This window comes from Choloepus didactylus, chromosome 15 (assembly GCF_015220235.1).
Source record: "Choloepus didactylus isolate mChoDid1 chromosome 15, mChoDid1.pri, whole genome shotgun sequence".
In the NCBI taxonomy this organism is placed as follows: Eukaryota; Metazoa; Chordata; class Mammalia; order Pilosa; family Megalonychidae; genus Choloepus; species Choloepus didactylus.
This window is the reverse complement of record NC_051321.1, coordinates 69,805,022-69,824,312: the sequence shown is the minus strand read 5'-3', so window position 1 is coordinate 69,824,312 and position 19,291 is coordinate 69,805,022. Positions and strand designations below refer to the sequence as shown.

General features: G+C 38.6%; 1 protein-coding gene across 5 annotated transcripts in view; it reads right to left on the bottom strand.

Moving 5' to 3' along the window:
* FAM149B1 (family with sequence similarity 149 member B1) overlaps positions 1-19,291 on the bottom strand; it is an 84,873-nt gene that overhangs the window by 2,949 nt on the left and 62,633 nt on the right. For 4 of the 5 annotated variants that reach the window (XM_037803944.1, XM_037803945.1, XM_037803947.1 and 1 more), the window contains 4 exons: positions 16,140-16,364; positions 14,991-15,102; positions 14,216-14,341; positions 12,168-12,240 (listed from right to left, as the gene is read on the bottom strand). In XM_037803944.1, coding sequence (XP_037659872.1) covers positions 12,168-12,240; positions 14,216-14,341; positions 14,991-15,102; positions 16,140-16,364 — 536 coding nt within the window. The remainder of the gene's footprint in view (positions 1-12,167; positions 12,241-14,215; positions 14,342-14,990; positions 15,103-16,139; positions 16,365-19,291) is intronic. The other variant, XM_037803946.1, reaches the window with a different exon arrangement.

Here is a 19,291-nt window from a genome sequence, read left to right as displayed (position 1 = left end):
CTGCCACTGAAGCTTATTTCATTTCCTTTCACATCCCCCTTTTGGTCAAGAAGATGTTCTCCGTCCCACGATGCCGGGTCTACATTCCTCCCCGGGAGTCATATTCCACGTTGCCAGGGAGATTCACTCCCCTGGGTGTCTGATCCCACGTAGTGGGGAGGGCAGTGATTTCACCTTTCAAGTTGGCTTAGCCAGAGAGAGAGGGCCACATCTGAGCAACAAAGAGGCATTCAGGAGGAGACTCTTAGGCACAAATATAGGGAGGCCTAGCCTCTCCTTTGCAGCAACCGTCTTCCCAAGGGTAAAACTTATGGTAGAGGGCTGAACCCATCAAACCACCAGTCCCCTATGTCTGTGGTCATGTTAGCAACCATCGAGGTGGGGTAGGCGAATACCCCTGCATTCTCCACAGGCTCCTCAAGGGGGCACTACATCTTTTTTTTTTTTTCCTTGTTTTTCTTTCTTTTTTTTTTTTTTTTAACTTTCCCTTCTTTTTTAAATCAACTGTATGAAAAAAAAAGCTAAAAAGAAAACAAACATACAATAAAAGAACATTTCAAAGAGACCATAACAAGGGAGTAAGAAAAAGACAACTAACCTAAGATAACTGCTTAACTTCCAACATGTTCCTACTTTACCCCAAGAAAGTTACATAATATAGCAACATTTCTGTGAACTTGTTCCTACTATATCCATCAGAAATTAACAGACCATAGTCATTTCTGGGCATCCCCAGAACGTTAAATAGCTTATCTGTTCTTGGATTATTGTTCCCCCTTCCTTAATTGCTCTCTACTGCTAGTTCCCCTACATTCTACATTATAAACCATTTGTTTTACATTTTTCAAAGTTCACATTAGTGGTAGCATATAATATTTCTCTTTTTGTGCCTGGCTTATTTCGCTCAGCATTATGTCTTCAGGTTCATCCATGTTGTCATATGTTTCACGAGATCGTTCCTTCTTACTGCCGCGTAGTATTCCATCGTGTGTATATACCACATTTTATTTATCCACTCATCTGTTGAAGGACATTTGGGTTGTTTCCATCTCTTGGCAATTGTGAATAATGCTGCTATGAACATTGGAGTGCAGATATCTGTTCGTGTCACTGCTTTCCGATCTTCCGGGTATATACCGAGAAGTGCAATCGCTGGATCGAATGGTAGCTCTATATCTAGTTTTCTAAGGAACTGCCAGACTGACTTCCAGAGTGGCTGAACCATTATACAGTCCCACCAACAGTGAATAAGAGTTCCAATTTCTCCACATCCCCTCCAGCATTTGTAGTTTCCTGTTTGTTTAATGGCAGCCATTCTAACCGGTGTTAGATGGTATCTCATTGTGGTCTTAATTTGCATCTCTCTAATAGCTAGTGAAGCTGAACATTTTTTCATGTGTTTCTTGGCCATTTGTATTTCCTCTTCAGAGAACTGTCTTTTCATATCTTTTGCCCATTTTATAATTGGGCCGACTGTACTATTGTCATTGAGTTGTAGGATTTCTTTATATATGCAAGATATCAGTCTTTTGTCAGATACATGGTTTCCAAAAATTTTTTCCCATTGAGTTGGCTGCCTCTTTACCTTTTTGAGAAATTCCTTTGAGGTGCAGAAACTTGTAAGCTTGAGGAGTTCCCATTTATCTATTTTCTCTTTTGTTGCTTGTGCTTTGGGTGTAAAGTCTAGGAAGTGGCCGCCTAATACAAGGTCTTGAAGATGTTTTCCTACATTATCTTCTAGGAGTTTTATGGTACTTTCTTTTATATTGAGATCTTTGGTCCATTTTGAGTTAATTTTTGTGTAGGGGGTGAGGTAGGGGTCCTCTTTCATTCTTTTGGATATGGATATCCAACTCTCCCAGCCCCATTTGTTGAAAAGACCATTATGACTCAGTTCAGTGACTTTGGGGGCCTTATCAAAGATCAGTCGGCCATAGATCTGAGGGTCTATCTCTGAATTCTCAATTCGATTCCATTGATCTATATGTCTATCTTTGTGCCAGTACCATGCTGTTTTGGCAACTGTGGCTTTATAATAAGCTTCAATGTCAGGGAGTGTAAGTCCTCCCACTTCGTTTTTCTTTTTTAGAGTGTCTTTAGCAATTCGAGGCATCTTCCCTTTCCAAATAAATTTAATAACTAGCTTTTCCAAGTCTGCAAAGTAGGTTGTTGGAATTTTGATTGGGATTGCATTGAATCTGTAGATGAGTTTGGGTAGAATTGACATCTTAATGACATTTAGTCTTCCTATCCATGAACATGGAATATTTTTCCATCTTTTAAGGTCCCCTTCTATTTCTTTTAGTAGAGTTATGTAGTTTTCTTTGTATAGGTCTTTTACATCTTTGGTTAAGTTTATTCCTAGGTACTTGATTTTTTTAGTTGCTATTGAAAATGGTATCTTTTTCCTGAGTGTCTCTTCAGTTTGTTCATTTCTAGCATATAGAAACATTACGGACTTATGTGCATTAACCTTGTATCCCGCTACTTTGCTAAATTTGTTTATTAGCTCTAGTAGGTGTATCGTCGATTTCTCAGGGTTTTCTAGATATAAGATCATATCATCTGCAAACAATGACAGTTTTACTTCTTCTTTTCCAATTTGGATGCCTTTTATTTCTTTGTCTTGCCGGATTGCCCTGGCTAGCACTTCCAGCACAATGTTGAATAACAGTGGTGACAGCGGGCATCCTTGTCTTGTTCCTGATCTTAGAGGGAAGGCTTTCAGTCTCTCACCATTGGGTACTATGCTGGCTGTGGGTTTTTCATATATGCTCTTTATCATGTTGAGGAAGTTTCCCTCAATTCCTACCTTTTGAAGTGTTTTTATCAAAAACGGATGTTGGATTTTGTCAAATGCTTTTTCAGCATCTATTGAGATGATCAATTGATTTTTCCCTTTTGACTTTTAATGTGTTGTAATACATTGATTGATTTTCTTATGTTGAACCATCCTTGCATGCCTGGAATAAACCCCACTTGGTCATGGTATATGATTTTTTTAATGTGTCTTTGGATTCGATTTGCAAGTATTTTGTTGAGGATTTTTGCATCTATATTCATTAGGGAGATTGGCCGGTAGTTTTCCTTTTTTGTAACATCTTTGCCTGGTTTTGGTATTAGATTGATGTTAGCTTCATAAAATGAGTTAGGTAGTGTTCCATTTTCTTCAATGTTTTGAAAGAGTTTGAGTAAGATTGGTGTCAGTTCTTTCTGGAAAGTTTGGTAGAATTCCCCTGTGAAGCCATCTGGCCCTGGGCATTTATTTGTGGGAAGATTTTTGATGACTGATTGGATCTCTTTGCTTGTGATGGGTTGGTTGAGGTCTTCTATTTCTTCTCTGGTCAGTCTAGGTTGTTCATATGTTTCCAGGAAATTGTCCATTTCCTCTACATTATCCAGTTTGTTGCCATACAGTTGTTCATAGTATCCTCTTTTTTTTTTTTTTTTTAATCATCATTTTATTGAGATATATTCACATACCACGCAGTCATACAAAACAAATTGTACTTTCGATTGTTTACAGTACCATTACGTAGTTGTACATTCATCACCTAAATCAATCCTTGACACCTTCATTAGCACACACACAAAAATAACAAGAATAATAATTAGAGTGAAAAAGAGCAATTGAAGTAAAAAAGAACACTGGGTACCTTTGTCTGTTTGTTTCCTTCCCCTACTTTTCTACACATCCATCCATAAACTAGACAAAGTGGAGTTTGGTCCTTATGGCATTCCCAATCCCACTGTCACCCCTCATAAGCTACATTTTTATACAACTGTCTTCGAGATTCATGGGTTCTGGGTTGTACTTTAATAGTTTCAGGTATCCACCACCTGCTACCCCAATTCTTTAGAACCTAAAAAAGGTTGTCTAAAGTGTGCGTAAGAGTGCCCACCAGAGTGATCTCTCGGCTCGTTTTGGAATCTCTCTGCCACTGAAGCTTATTTCATTTCCTTTCACATCCCCCTTTTGGTCAAGAAGATGTTCTCCGTCCCACGATGCCGGGTCTACATTCCTCCCCGGGAGTCATATTCCACGTTGCCAGGGAGATTCACTTCCCTGGGTGTCTGATCCCACATAGAGGGGAGGGCAGTGATTTCACCTTTCAAGTTGGCTTAGCCAGAGAGAGAGGGCCACATCTGAGCAACAAAGAGGCATTCAGGAGGAGACTCTTAGGCACAAATACAGGGAGGCCTAGCCTCTCCTTTGCAGCAACCGTCTTCCCAAGGGTAAAACTTATGGTAGAGGGCTCAACCCATCAAACCACCAGTCCCCTATGTCTGTGGTCATGTTAGCAACCATGGAGGTGGGGTAGGCGAATACCCCTGCATTCTCCACAGGCTCCTCAAGGGGGCACTACATCTTTTTCTTTTTTTTTCCTTGTTTGTCTTTTTTCTTTTTTAACTTTCCCTTCTTTTTTAAATCAACTGTATGAAAAAAAAAGCTAAAAAGAAAACAAACATACAATAAAAGAACATTTCAAAGAGACCATAACAAGGGAGTAAGAAAAAGACAACTAACCTAAGATAACTGCTTAACTTCCAACATGTTCCTACTTTACCCCAAGAAAGTTACATAATATAGCAACATTTCAGTGAACTTGTTCCTACTACATCCATCAGAAATTAACAGACCATAGTCATTTCTGGGCATCCCCAGAACGTTAAATAGCTTATCTGTTCTTCTTGGATTATTGTTCGCCCTTCCTTAATTGCTCTCTACTGCTAGTTCCCCTACATTCTACATTATAAACCATTTGTTTTACATTTTTCAGAGTTCACATTAGTGGTAGCATATAATATTTCTCTTTTTGTGCCTGGCTTATTTCGCTCAGCATTATGTCTTCAAGGTTCATCCATGTTGTCATATGTTTCACCAGATCGTTCCTTCTTACTGCCGCGTAGTATTCCATCGTGTGTATATACCACATTTTATTTATCCACTCATCTGTTGAAGGACATTTGCGTTGTTTCCATCTCTTGGCAATTGTGAATAATGCTGCTATGAACATTGGCGTGCAGATATCTGTTCGTGTCACTGCTTTCCGATCTTCCGGGTATATACCGAGAAGTGCAATCGCTGGATCGAATGGTAGCTCTATATCTAGTTTTCTAAGGAACTGCCAGACTGACTTCCAGAGTGGCTGAACCATTATACAGTCCCACCAACAGTGAATAAGAGTTCCAATTTCTCCACATCCCCTCCAGCATTTGTAGTTTCCTGTTTGTTTAATGGCAGCCATTCTAATCGGTGTTAGATGGTATCTCATTGTGGTCTTAATTTGCATCTCTCTAATAGCTAGTGAAGCTGAACATTTTTTCATGTGTTTCTTGGCCATTTGTATTTCCTCTTCAGAGAACTGTCTTTTCATATCTTTTGCCCATTTTATAATTGGGCTGTCTGTACTATTGTCATTGAGTTGTAGGATTTCTTTGTATATGCAAGATATCAGTCTTTTGTCAGATACATGGTTTCCAAAAATTTTTTCCCATTGAGTTGGCTGCGTCTTTACCTTTTTGAGAAATTCCTTTGAGGTGCAGAAACTTGTAAGCTTGAGGAGTTCCCATTTATCTATTTTCTCTTTTGTTGCTTGTGCTTTGGGTGTAAAGTCTAGAAAGTGGCCTCCTAATACAAGGTCTTGAAGTTGTTTTCCTACATTATCTTCTAGGAGTTTAATGGTACTTTCTTTTATATTGAGATCTTTGGTCCATTTTGAGTTAATTTTTGTGTAGGGGGTGAGGTAGGGGTCCTCTTTCATTCTTTTGGATATGGATATCCAACTCTCCCAGCCCCATTTGTTGAAAAGACCATTATGGCTCAGTTCGGTGACTTTGGGGGCCTTATCAAAGATCAGTCGGCCATAGATCTGAGGGTCTATCTCTGAATTCTCAGTTCGATTCCATTGATCTATATGTCTATCTTTGTGCCAGTACCATGCTGTTTTGCAAACTGTGGCTTTATAATAAGCTTCAAAGTCAGGGAGTGTAAGTCCTCCCACTTCGTTTTTCTTTTTTAGAGTGTCTTTGGCAATTCGAGGCATCTTCCCTTTCCAAATGAATTTGATAACTAGCTTTTCCAAGTCTGCAAAGTAGGTTGTTGGAATTTTGCTTGGGATTGCATTGAATCTGTAGATGAGTTTGGGTAGAATTGACATCTTAATGACATTTAGTCTTCCTATCCATGAACATGGAATATTTTTCCATCTTTTAAGGTCCCCTTCTATTTCTTTTAGTAGAGTTATGTAGTTTTCTTTGTATAGGTCTTTTACATCTTTGGTTAAGTTTACTCCTAGGTACTTGATTTTTTTAGTTGCTATTGAAAATGGTATCTTTTTCTTGAGTGTCTCTTCAGTTTGTTCATTTCTAGCATATAGAAACATTACTGACTTATGTGCATTAATCTTGTATCCCGCTACTTTGCTAAATTTGTTTATTAGCTCTAGTAGGTGTATCGTTGATTTCTCAGGGTTTTCTAGATATGAGATCATATCATCTGCAAACAATGACAGTTTTACTTCTTCTTTTCCAATTTGGATGCCTTTTATTTCTTTGTCTTGCCGGATTGCCCTGGCTAGCACTTCCAGCACTGAATAACAGTGGTGACAGCGGGCATCCTTGTCTTGTTCCTGATTTTAGAGGGAAGGCTTTCAGTCTCTCACCATTGAGTACTATGCTGGCTGTGGGTTTTTCATATATGCTCTTTATCATGTTGAGGAAGTTTCCTTCAATTCCTACCTTTTGAAGTGTTTTTATCAAAAAGGGATGTTGGATTTTGTCAAATGCTTTTTCAGCATCTATTGAGATGATCAATTGATTTTTCCCTTTTGACTTGTTAATGTGTTGTAATACATTGATTGATTTTCTTATGTTGAACCATCCTTGCATGCCTGGAATGAACCCCATTTGGTCATGGTGTATGATTTTTTTAATGTGTCTTTGGATTCGATTTGCAAGTATTTTGTTGAGGATTTTTGCATCTGTATTCATTAGGGAGATTGGCCGGTAGTTTTCCTTTTTTGTAGCATCTTTGCCTGGTTTTGGTATTAGATTGATGTTAGCTTCATAAAATGAGTTAGGTAGTGTTCCATTTTCTTCAATGTTTTGAAAGAGTTTGAGTAAGATTGGTGTCAGTTCTTTCTGGAAAGTTTGGTAGAATTCCCCTGTGAAGCCATCTGGCCCTGGGCATTTATTTGTGGGAAGATTTTTGATGACTGATTGGATCTCTTTGCTTGTGATGGGTTGGTTGAGGTCTTCTATTTCTTCTCTGGTCAGTCTAGGTTGTTCATATGTTTCCAGGAAATTGTCCATTTCTTCTACATTATCCAGTTTGTTGCCATACAGTTGTTCATAATATCCTCTTATAATTTTTTTAATTTCTTCAGGATCTGCAGTTATGTCACCTTTTTCATTCATTATTTTGTTTATATGGGTCTTCTGTCTTTTTGATTTTGTCAGTCTAGCTAGGGGCTTGTCAATCTTGTTGATCTTCTCAAAGAACCAACTTTTGGTGATATTTATCCTCTCTATTGTTTTTTTGTTCTCTATGTCATTTATTTCTGCTTTAATCCTTGTTATTTCTTTTCTTCTACTTGGTTTAGGATTGGTTTGCTGTTCACTTTCTAGCTTCTTCAGTTGATCCATTAGTTCTTTGATTTTGGCTCTTTCTTCCTTTTTAATATATGCGTTTAGTGCTATAAATTTCCCCCTTAGCACTGCTTTTGCTGCATCCCATAGGTTTTGGTATGTTGTGTTCTCATTTTCATTCGTCTCTATATATTTAGCAATTTCTCGTGCTATTTCTTCTTTAACCCACTGATTGTTTAGGAGTGTGTTGTTTAACCTCCAGGTATTTGTGAATTTTCTAAGTCTCTGATGGTTATTGACTTCTAATTGTATTCCATTGTGGTCAGAGAATGTGCTTTGAATAATTTCAATCTTTTTAAATTTATTGAGGCTTGTTTTATGTCCCAGCATATGATCTATTCTGGAGAAAGTTCCATGAGCACTAGAAAAGTATGTGTATCCTGGTGATTTGGGATGTAATGTCCTGTATATGTCTGTTAAATCTAATTCATTTATCAGATTGTTTAGGTTTTCAGTTTCCTTATTGGTCTTCTGTCTGGTTGATCTATCTATAGGAGAGAGTGATGTGTTGAAGTCTCCCACAATTATTGTGGAAACATCAATTGCTTCCTTTAGTTTTGCCAGTGTTTCTCTCATGTATTTTGTGGCACCTTGATTGGGTGCATAGACATTTACGATTGTTATTTCTTCTTGCTGAATTGCCCCTTTTATTAGTACGTAGTGGCCTTCTTTGTCTCTCAAAACATCCCTGCATTTGAAGTCTATTTTATCTGAGATTAATACTGCTACACCTGCTTTCTTTTGGCTGTAGCTTGCATGAAATATTTTTTTCCATCCTTTCACTTTCAGTTTCTTTGTGTCCCTGTGTCTAAGATGAGTCTCTTGTATGCAACATATTGATGGTTCATTTTTTTTGATCCATTCTGCGAATCTATATCTTTTAATTGGGGAGTTTAATCCATTTACATTCAACGTTATAACCGTGAAGGCATTTCTTGAATCAGCCATCTTATCCTTTGGTTTATGTTTGTCATATTTTTCCCCTCTGTCTATTAATATCCTTTATTGAACCCATACCGAATCTCTTTAGTACTGAACCTTTCTCCAAGTCTCTCTGTCCTTTCTTTGTTTCTCTGTCTGTAGGGCTCCCTTGAGTATCTCCAGTAGGGCAGGTCTCTTGTTAGCAAATTCTCTCAGCATTTGTTTGTCTGTGAAAAATTTAAGCTCTCCCTCAAATTTGAAGGAGAGCTTTGCTGGATAAAGTATTCTTGGCTGGAAATTTTTCTCACTCAGAATTTTAAATATATCGTGCCACTGCCTACTCGCCTCCATGGTGGCTGCTGAGTAGTCACTACTTAGTCTGATGCTGTTTCCTTTGTATGTGGTGAATTGCTTTTCTCTTGCTGCTTTCAGAACTTGCTCCTTCTCTTCCGTGTTTGACAGTGTGATCAGAATATGTCTCAGGGTGGGTTTATTTGGATTTATTCTATTTGGAGTTCGCTGAGCATTTATGATTTGTGTATTTATGTTGTTTAGAAGATTTGGGAAGTTTTCCCCAACAATTTCTTTGAATACTCTTCCTAGATGTTTACCCTTTTCTTCCCCTTCTGGAACACCAATGAGTCTTACATTCGGACGTTTCATATTATCTATCATATCCCTGAGGTCCATTTCGATTTTTTCAATTTTTTTCCCCATTCTTTCTTTTATGCTTTCATTTTCCATTCTGTCATCTTCCAGGTCACTGATTCGTTGTTCAACTTCCTCTAGTCTTGTACTATGAGTGTTCAGAATCTTTTTAATTTGGTCAACAGTTTCTTTAATTTCCATAAGATCATCCATTTTTTTATTTAGTCTTGCAATGTCTTCTTTATGCTCTTCTAGGGTCTTCTTGATATCCTTTGTATCCCGTACTATGGCCTCATTGTTCATCTTTAGTTCTTTGAGTAGCTGCTCTAGGTGCTGTGTTTCTTCTGATCTTTTGATTTGGGTGCTTGGGCTTGGGTTATCCATATCGTCTGGTTTTTTCATATGCTTTATAATTTTCTGTTGTTTTTGGCCTTGTGGCATTTGCTGAACTTGATAGGGTTCTTTTAGGATTTGTAGACCAATTGAAGTCCTTATCTCTAATTTATCAGATCTCCAGCTTCGTGGAGTACACTTTCTCTAACTAATCAGCAGGTGGCGTCCACGAGCCACCTGTTCTCCACAAGCCAGATCTCCCCTGCTTAGCCTTTTTGGTGAGTGGGGGAGTGAGTCTTGTGGGGCCCAATTGGTGTACCAAGCTTGCGTGTGTAGTTGGTGTTGCCTGCCCTGTATGTGGGGCGTGTTTCTGGGCAGTCGGGGAGGGGGGGGTGGCCCTAACAATCAAATCTCCCTGGTGATCCTAGAGTTTTAAAGCTGCTGCAATAGTCTAATCCTTCAGTTCAGTCCTGCCACAGTTTGTCTCTGCCACTGACCCACAAGTCCTTGGTATTGGCGTATGGCTCCTGAGACTTGCAAGTGGGCCCCTCTTCCAGGCTGTGAACCCCCTGGTCCTCTGTTGAGGGGTGACTGTGCTATGTCACAGGTGAGTGCCGTCCCCCCAGGGCAGTTCTGGGCTGCTGGGCTGTGTAGGGAGGCTCCCAGTCTGCTGAAATGATGACTGAATGGGGCTTTGTTAATTCACACTGCTCCACCTTCCCAACTCTGGGACAATCAGCTGAGGTTGCAGGGAAGGCTAATGTCCACACCCAGTTTTGTGGTGTGTGCCTGTTATTTGAAGTGCTTCCGTCACACTGGGTTGTGTGGGGCAGCTCTGGGCTATGGGGCTTGCGATGGGCAGGAGTGTTTCCTGTCCACCAGGATGGTGGCTGTGAGCGGACACTCCCCTTTTCTTGGGAAGTTGTGGTGTTTAGTGAATTTTCTCAGCCACTGGATTATTGCCTTTTGTCTCAGAGCTCTCTTAGTTCTGCTCTTGTCTTGACCTGCCCAAATTGCAAGTCTTTGAAGCTTTCTGTATTGGGCTTCTTAGAGTAATTGTTTTAGAAAAAGAAAAAAGGATTAAAAAAAAAAAGGGCCCTCCTCAGAGATCTAATGGGCTATTGAAATGCTAAGAGACAAAGCAATTAGGGCCATTAAGGAAAGGTCCACAGGGCAGAGAGATCAGCTTTTCTTCAGGATTTGCATATGAGCCTCAGGGCCTGAGCTCTGCCCTTCCCCTTTCTATGTTCACCAGAACTCCAAAAATCCTACGCTTTTATTTTGGAGTTTTCGTGTTGTTTTTTTCTATGCCTGTCTCCTCTCTGCTGGGCTGGCTGCTCTCAGATTCTCTGGTGTCTGGTCTCAGTCTATCTATGGTTGGAGTTTGGATCAGTAGAATGAGTTTCTGATAAGGGCTGCACTGCAGTTCTCCCTTCTCCTTCCCGGAGCTGACAGCCCCTCCTCCCACGGGACTGAGCCTGGCAGGGAGGGGTGCGGGTCCCCTGGCCACAAAAACTTTCAGATTTCGCTGATCTCAGCAGTTCCACGTGTTCATGAGTGTTGTATGAAGTATGCCCAAAGTCAGATTGCTCTGTGGTGTCCAGTCCACGCAGTTCCTGGCTTTCTACCTACTTTCCTGGAGGAGTAACTAACACATACAGCTCACCAGTCCGCCATCTTGACCCGCCTCCTACATGTTTTTTCATGTTAAAAAAATCTTTATTCTTCAGCTAGGAAAGCAGTGATCTTGTGTTTTAGTAGAGCCCAGTAGTTAAAAAAGGACTAAGACATTGTTTCATTTAGATATTAATTAATTAATAAGTGGTATATGTAGTTACCCCCAACCATTTACCTGGCTGAATATAATGACTGTAGTGTACAGGCAGCATTGCTTCTCTGAGGATGAATCAGCTGAAAGAATTCAAAAGACTGCCAAACAGTGCTACCAGGATATGAGCTAAGAGAATTCACGTGGACTACAAAGATGGATTGAAGCACTTTCTGAACTTGCTGATTAATCATATCATGACAATAAATATTTCAAGTGCCCAGTACTTACAAATTTCATCTTCAGCATAATGAGAATGACCTAATGGTGGTGTAAAGACCATCCATAGGAAGATTAAGACATCCTAGATTTTCTCCCATCACTCCTGTGTTAATAGGATTATGGAGAATAATTTAGAGATCAAAAAGGAGTTAATGTGGTAGAATTAGACTCTAAGCATATCTTGATGTTTTAGAACTTGTTTTCTTGCCTTTCTCTAAAAGGTTAACTGACAAAAGCAATTATGAAAATAACTTCTTTGGTTTAAATTTTTAAATTAAAGAAAATCAGAATATACTGTTTGCTTACCCTACCAGAGTAGTGAGAGGTTAATTTATGTTTATGTGGTATGAGAAAACAGCAGAAATCTCGAACTTTTTGGCTCTAGCTCTACTTTTTGTTATATCCCATCTTCCAAATGAATTTGCAGTGATTTATAAAGATGTTGGAAAGCAAAATAAATATGAGGAAATTGGGAGGAAGGGAAGATCCGTATAGAAAAAATAGATAAAGCCAGGCTCTTAGCATCCATACAGTAGTAAAATCAAAGCCAGGGCCCTATCAGTACCTGTCGATCCCCTTCCAGGTCGGGCCTGATGAGGACAGTCAATGGTGCATGAACGATGACACTGTGTATCTGGCTAGAAGAGAAAAGAAAAAGATGAGACACTTATAATGTAACTTCTTCCAAAAAATACTACTTTTGTTATGTTTACAGGGGCAAACCTTTGAAATCTGACTATAATGTTAAAAGCATTATCTGCCAACCTGAGGCAAGACTGAGTACACTGTGTTGAATTCAGACTAGGAAATCCTAAGATAGAGGCCCACGAAGCCGTTTGCTATTTTGTGAAAGCTGCAAATTCTACAACCTTATAATAGCCATTTCAGTTAGCTTCTAAGGGAGTTTTATCTGATTTCTTTTTTATTGCCTGCTGTTTAAAACAGAACCAGCCTTTTCAGCAATACTGAAACATCCATGATTTTACCACCATACTTGAAATGTGACTTTCCATTTACTTCTTTAGCTCTATGAAACTCAAGCATTTCAGAATTGCTTCAAGGAATTTAAAGATAATGACTAAAATATTAAAATGCACGTATCCCCAAAAGAGCTTTAAATGTCATCCAGTAGGACTTCTGGAATAAAAGCCGTCAGTTCCCTGTCAGGGCACTGGAATCGAGCGATTTCAGAAATTGGAAGGAGCCGTAAAAATATTTTCTGGTGAACCACCCCCGACCCTCTGCAATATACTAGATCGGGTCAGCACACTTATTTTGTTGTAAAGGGCTAGATAGTAAATATTTTAGGTATTGTGGACCACACAGTCATTACAACTACTCAACTCTCCTGTTTAGCATGAAAGCAGCCATAGACAGTACATAGACAAATAACATTTTATTTATAAGAACAGGCATGGCTATGTTCCAATAAAGCATTTACAGAAATAGGCAGCAGGCAAATGGCCTCTGAACTGTAGTTTGCTGACCCCTATTCTAGATGAGAACACAAAGAAGCAGAGTGCTAGTCTGGCAGTGCCAGATCCAGGACTTGGATTATATTGATCATTGATTACTTCGATTATCTCTTTTTATGACAGCAAATTGGGAGAGAAAGGGCTAAAGTAAGTACAGTTGACTTTTGTTACTCTTATAGACATTCAAAAAAGAGGAAACTTTGGAGTGTTTGCATGTGTTCAGTTTCATTCCTCAGGCAACCAAAATTTAAATTTTGGGTATAAAAAGAAGGTAGCCTATAGAATATACTCATGAAACACTGCCTAACAGATGTCCTGAATCAAATCATGAAAAGATAAACTCAATAGCAGTTCTTAAACTTTATGGGGTTCACACTGAATAATCAGAAAAGCTCACATTTTCCTATTTGCCTATTTCCCTTATTTTGAGTGAAGAAAGATTGTAAAGTGCTTTAGGCTGGCATGGTTCAAGAGTCATGTGTTAGGGTCAGTGAGCTGCAAATACTACCATCTGAAAACTGATATGGGCCAGGGCCCTGATTCCCAGGTGCTAAGTCTGGCCCCAGTAGTGTGGCCCCAGTCGTTTCCCCAGCTCTACAAGCTGTGCTGCCACAAAGCAGATGAGGTAGGCAGAGTGCCTGGTCTTCCAACCAGGTTTTTTCTATTACTTGCTTAAAAGTGAAAGGGCTAGTAAATGCACGGTAAATACTAAGGTAACACCAGCATTTCAAACACCAGTGAAAAAAATGGAAGTCCTAATTCACCCATGTACCAGTCCAAATCATAATTTGATACCACTTTTGGTATAACCGCAAGCAGGGTTGGAGGATGAAGTGCTGATCTGATATGCACTGGAGTGTAACTGTGTGTGTGTATGCTTATGCTTAGAAGTAGATACCCAAACTTTAAATTGTTTATAATTTATATCCAAGGCATTTTACCAACAAAAGAATTCCCAGTGCTTTAGTGAGCAGAAGGACCAGTTAGAATGCCAACAAAATGTACTTACAACACTGTTTTTATCATTAGAACCTCAACTTTTACTTTGGGGCTAACTAAGCCCTATATAAAATACTATTTTTGTTTGTTTTGCCCATTTCTTTCCACAACTATCAAGACCACAGAAGTATGTCTCTACCAAAAATGACTGAGTTGTGTTGGGCCTGGAGAAAAAGTCTGGTAAAAGGAGCCTCTCCTGGGGCTGCTGATGCTTAGGTTCGTCCACCACTGCGCTCCAAGCCCGACTGGAATCGCCATGGGGTTTCTTCAGAAGAAACAAAAGTTATAGAAACAGTTAACTATTTGTAGCAGGAGCAATGCATTCCCTGTATCAACCCTGGCAGGTATGGTAACTGCAGACCAAGCAGCTCTTAATTCCATTGTCATAAATTAGAGCCCACTTTATAATTTGGACAGATTTTAAGGCCAGAGGGCTTATCCCACAGAATTACTGCCCATGGGTTTTTTTTGTTTTGTTTTGTTAATTCATTTTATTGAGATATATTCACATACCATGCAGTCATACAAAACAAATGGTACATTTGATTGTTCACAGTACCATTACGTAGTTGTGCATTTATCCCCAAAATCAATCCCTGACACCTTCATTACCACACACATAAAATTAACAAGAATAATAATTAAAGTGAAAAAGGGCAATTAAAGTAAAAGAAAAGAACACTGGGTGCCTTTGTTTGTTTGTTTCCTTCCCCCATTTTTCTACTCCTCCATCCGTAAACTAGACAAAGGGGAGTGTGGTCCATATGGCTTTCCCCATCACATTGTCACCCCTCATAAGCTACATTTTTATGCAATTGTCTTCAAGATTCATGGATTCTGGGTTGTAGTTTGATACTTTCAGGTCCCATGGGGTTTTATAGGAAACACAGGAAAGACAATGGAAAGAGACATACCGTTTGCCTTTGTGACCCCACAGTGCCCAGGTGTTCCACCTCTGCGGTGCCAATAGGTGGCAGCAGATTATTTCGACTCAGGGGCATTGGTGAGGAAGAGGCTGCCACTGGGCTGCAGATCCCACCAGCGAGTGAGATACAAAAGCATAAAGTTAACACAAGCAAACTGATTAGAACTCTTTCATGCCCTAGAAGTAACAAATCAACTTATTTTTAAACTTTGAAAAAGGTACTGTTAGAGGGGGGGTGAGAGATTAACTATATACATCAGGACCACTCATCCCCAAATGGATGGATAATGGATCTATCTATATCAATGTAAAGTAGTAAGCAGAGAAGAACACTAGTGGGCTCACATTTCTGGTGGCTTTTGATGTCCTTTTTGGTGATCCTTGGGATAAATTATTACAAAATTGGAAAATCAAAATCAAGAAATAACATGGGAGAGAAGTATAATAACACATATTTAACTTAGAAACTGAATTCAAAACACAGTTGTGGTTTTGCTATCTTATAGCTTTGAGCAGAGTCCTAGAAATCAACAATCCTAAGATGTTTTGTGAATCAAAAACTAAAGAATTTTATTTAAAGAGTTGGCTTCTAGGTATTTTTTGCACAATGAATGAAAGGTGGGGAAAGGGAAGAGCATATTTTTGTGGTGTTTCCTACAAGTGCTAAGGGATATTTTTCCTGGTATGTAAGCAACTACTTATCTGAGGTTTATAAGGTTTGCATTGTCAGTGGAATAAGCAGATCCCAAAGTTACAGAAAAACATTGGAGAATTTACTAAAATTCTGGAATGAATTTCATTCAACATGTTCCCACTAAGCAAAATGTTTACTAAAATACATATATTCTATATTCCGTTGGTAAACCAAAATATTTGGGTGGTAGTCGGTAGTACTCCAGTCAACATTTTATTTGAAGAAATGTAAATCTTTAACTTAATCAGTGGCAAGATCCAATATCTGTATTAAATTCTAAAGAAATTTTTTGTCTATTGGATTCAAAGCAATGTACAAAGCATCATATGAATATTTAATGATTAGTTTCCAGGCATAGATTTTTTTTATAATTGAATTGTCTATGTAAAATTTCCCTTCATTAGTTTTACCACAGTTTCCAGAAGTTATGCTTTTGAAACCTACACTCGGGTTCCTCTGAAGATTTCTTCCACAGGTCTTGGTGTTCCTGCATGTGAATGGCTTGTGCTGATGGGATGAAGGGTACGTGGTGGAGGGTTTCGTCTCCTGGCAGACTGCACTGTATATGACAGAGATGATGTACTAAGCTCCAGGGCTCGATTTTGCCAATTTTGGGTTGAAAGGAAGGTACTGGACCCAGGCCTCATAAGTAGTTTGTCATCAAGATCTCTGGTGGCCAAAAAAGAAAACCACAATGTTATAAAGATCACTATGTACAGGGAAACATGTCTTACAGGGTAAAAAACTTTGAACTGTAAAGTACATTCAAGGGAGAAAAAATTAAAAGAAAAACTTTTCACTAAGAATCTATTCTCCAGAAGGAAATCTAGCTTAGGCAGAAGAATCGTTTCTTAAAAGTAGGCATTATTTCAATTATAAAAGTAACTTATTTATTGAAATTGATATTTGGGAAAACAACCCCATTATTCACCTGCCATCACAGCCAGTTCTTCATTCATCAGTGTAGTCTAACCTGAAGGGTATCTTCTCCAAAATGTCTCCCGAAAGTTTACCACAGGAACTAAGATTTCTTACCATATTTGAGGCATTCCTTTGTGCTGACGGAGTATCACTAAAAAGATTTCGTTGAAAGGCAAATATTGCTGCTTGGGAGTAGTTGTGCTAGCGTGGCTCCCCCTGTAGACATTAAAGTGCTGAACTAATTGAAGCCTGCAGGATAGGGGCTCTGGTCTGTGTTCCTTGGGAATCTGGAAACAGGCAAAGTGTCCAGACCCTTATGTTGCCAGGATAGTGGAGCCAAAAATAGATCCCCATTTACAGGAACAACTGAAATACAGAGGTTACCCTTTCCTGTTAATCCTTTGATAAATAAAATGCCACGCCTGAACAGTTTAGTAATTTAAATGCTGCACTACAGATTCATGTTATTTTAAATTTTATTTTAAACTATAACAAAATTTACCAATTAATTGGTGTTATATTCACAATGTTGTGTAACCATCACCACCATCCATTACCAAAACTTTTTAATCCCCCCGTACAGAACCTCTGTATTTGTTATGCACTAACTCCTCATTCCCTCCTCCCCCCAGCTTCTAGTAACCTCTAACCTACTTTGCCTGTATGAATTTGCCTAAGAAATTTCATGTAAATGGACTCATACAGTATTTGTTCTTTTTGTATGGCTTATTTCACATAGCATAATGTTTTCATGGTTCATCCATGTTGTAATATGTATCAGAACTTCATTCCTTTTTATGGCCGAATAGTATTCCATTGCATGAATATACCACATTTTGTTTATCCATTCATCAATTGATGGACACTTGGACTGTTTCCACTATTTGGCCATTGTGAATAATGCTGCTATGAACATTCATGTTTAAGTATCTAAGCCCCTGTTTTCAGTTCTTTTGGATATATACCTAGGAGTGGAATTGGTGGGTTATGTGGGGATTCTATCTTGAACACTTCAAGGAATTACCAAACTGTATGCCATAGCAGCTGCACCATTTTACATTCCCACCAACAATTTGCCAGGGTTCCTACTTCTCATCCTCACCAACACTTGTTATTTTCCTTTTTTTAAATAACAGCTGTTATAGTGGGTGTGTAATGGTATCTCATTGTGCTTTTTATTTGTATTTCCCTAATGGCTAATGACATTGAACATCTTGTTTTTTTTTTTTTTAATTTTAAAAGTATGTGTTTATTTATTTAAAACTAACAACAATAAACCATCGCATGTTAAGGTAAATGACATGTTTTATCAAATAAGTATATTTTCCAAAGAACAGAAGAAAATTAGCAAGAAGAGTGGCATGGTTTTGCAAACATCTTCAATGTCTAGCTTACAGCAACAGTGAATGTTAAAAGCAAAAGTGAGCTAGAGAATCCATGTCCTACCTAACAGGGCAATTGCTCTTTGCTCTGGTCAGATGTCTGCGGGCCAGATCCAGCTCGTGGACCATCATTTTGCAACCTTTAGGGTCACCCACATGCCCTTAAAAATCCTTTCACCCCTAACACTCTAAGTTTAGTGCAAAGAATATTTAAAACCCTTTCTTCTTTTGTCAGAGGATAAGTAAATACTGGTAAACGTGCTGATCTGGCACTGAGCAGTTAATTACTCTGTTAACCTTTATTTAACTAAATCTTGAAGAACTGGTCCACAAACTGGATAACTCCTTAAGTAGACCACTGATTTTTTTTTTTTTTTTTTTTTGGTTATAAAAATACTTTGTTCTGTTTATTTCATTTAATATCTTGTGAACATCTTTTTCATGTCAGTATACTTCCACACATAATTTAATGGTTGGCTTTAAGATTCATTCTCTTCTGACTATAGCATAACCTAACTATTTGCATTTAGTTGTTAATATAAGTAATTGTGAGCAGTGGAGCACTGATGAAATAGGGAGGGACACTGAGAAATCTAATGAAATTCCACTTAAATATTGAGAATATTATCTTTAAACTGGCATCTTCCTACTTATATATCTCAGAATATTATTCCTACGTCTTAAATTTATTCCACTGACTGAGACAATTGAAAAATGTGAAAGAATGTAAATTATCTTCTCATTGGGGTTTTCTATACTGCCTCTATTTTTTTTTTTAATCATCATTTTATTGAGATATATTCACATACCACGCAGTCATACAAAACAAATTGTACTTTCGATTGTTTACAGTACCATTATATAGTTGTACATTCATCACCTAAATCAATCCCTGACACCTTCATTAGCACACACACAAAAATAACAAGAATAATAATTAGAGTGAAAAAGAGCAATTGAAGTAAAAAAGAACACTGGGTACCTTTGTCTGTTTGTTTCCTTCCCCTACTTTTCTACACATCCATCCATAAACTAGACAAAGTGGAGTTTGGTCCTTATGGCTTTCCCAATCCCATTGTCACCCCTCATAAGCTACATTTTTATACAACTGTCTTCGAGATTCATGGGTTCTGGGTTGTAGTTTGATAGTTTCAGGTATCCACCACCAGCTACCCCAATTCCTTAGAACCTAAAAAGGGTTGTCTAAAGTGTGCGTAAGAGTGCCCACCAAAGTGATCTCTCGGCTCGTTTTGGAATCTCTCTGCCACTGAAGCTTATTTCATTTCCTTTCAC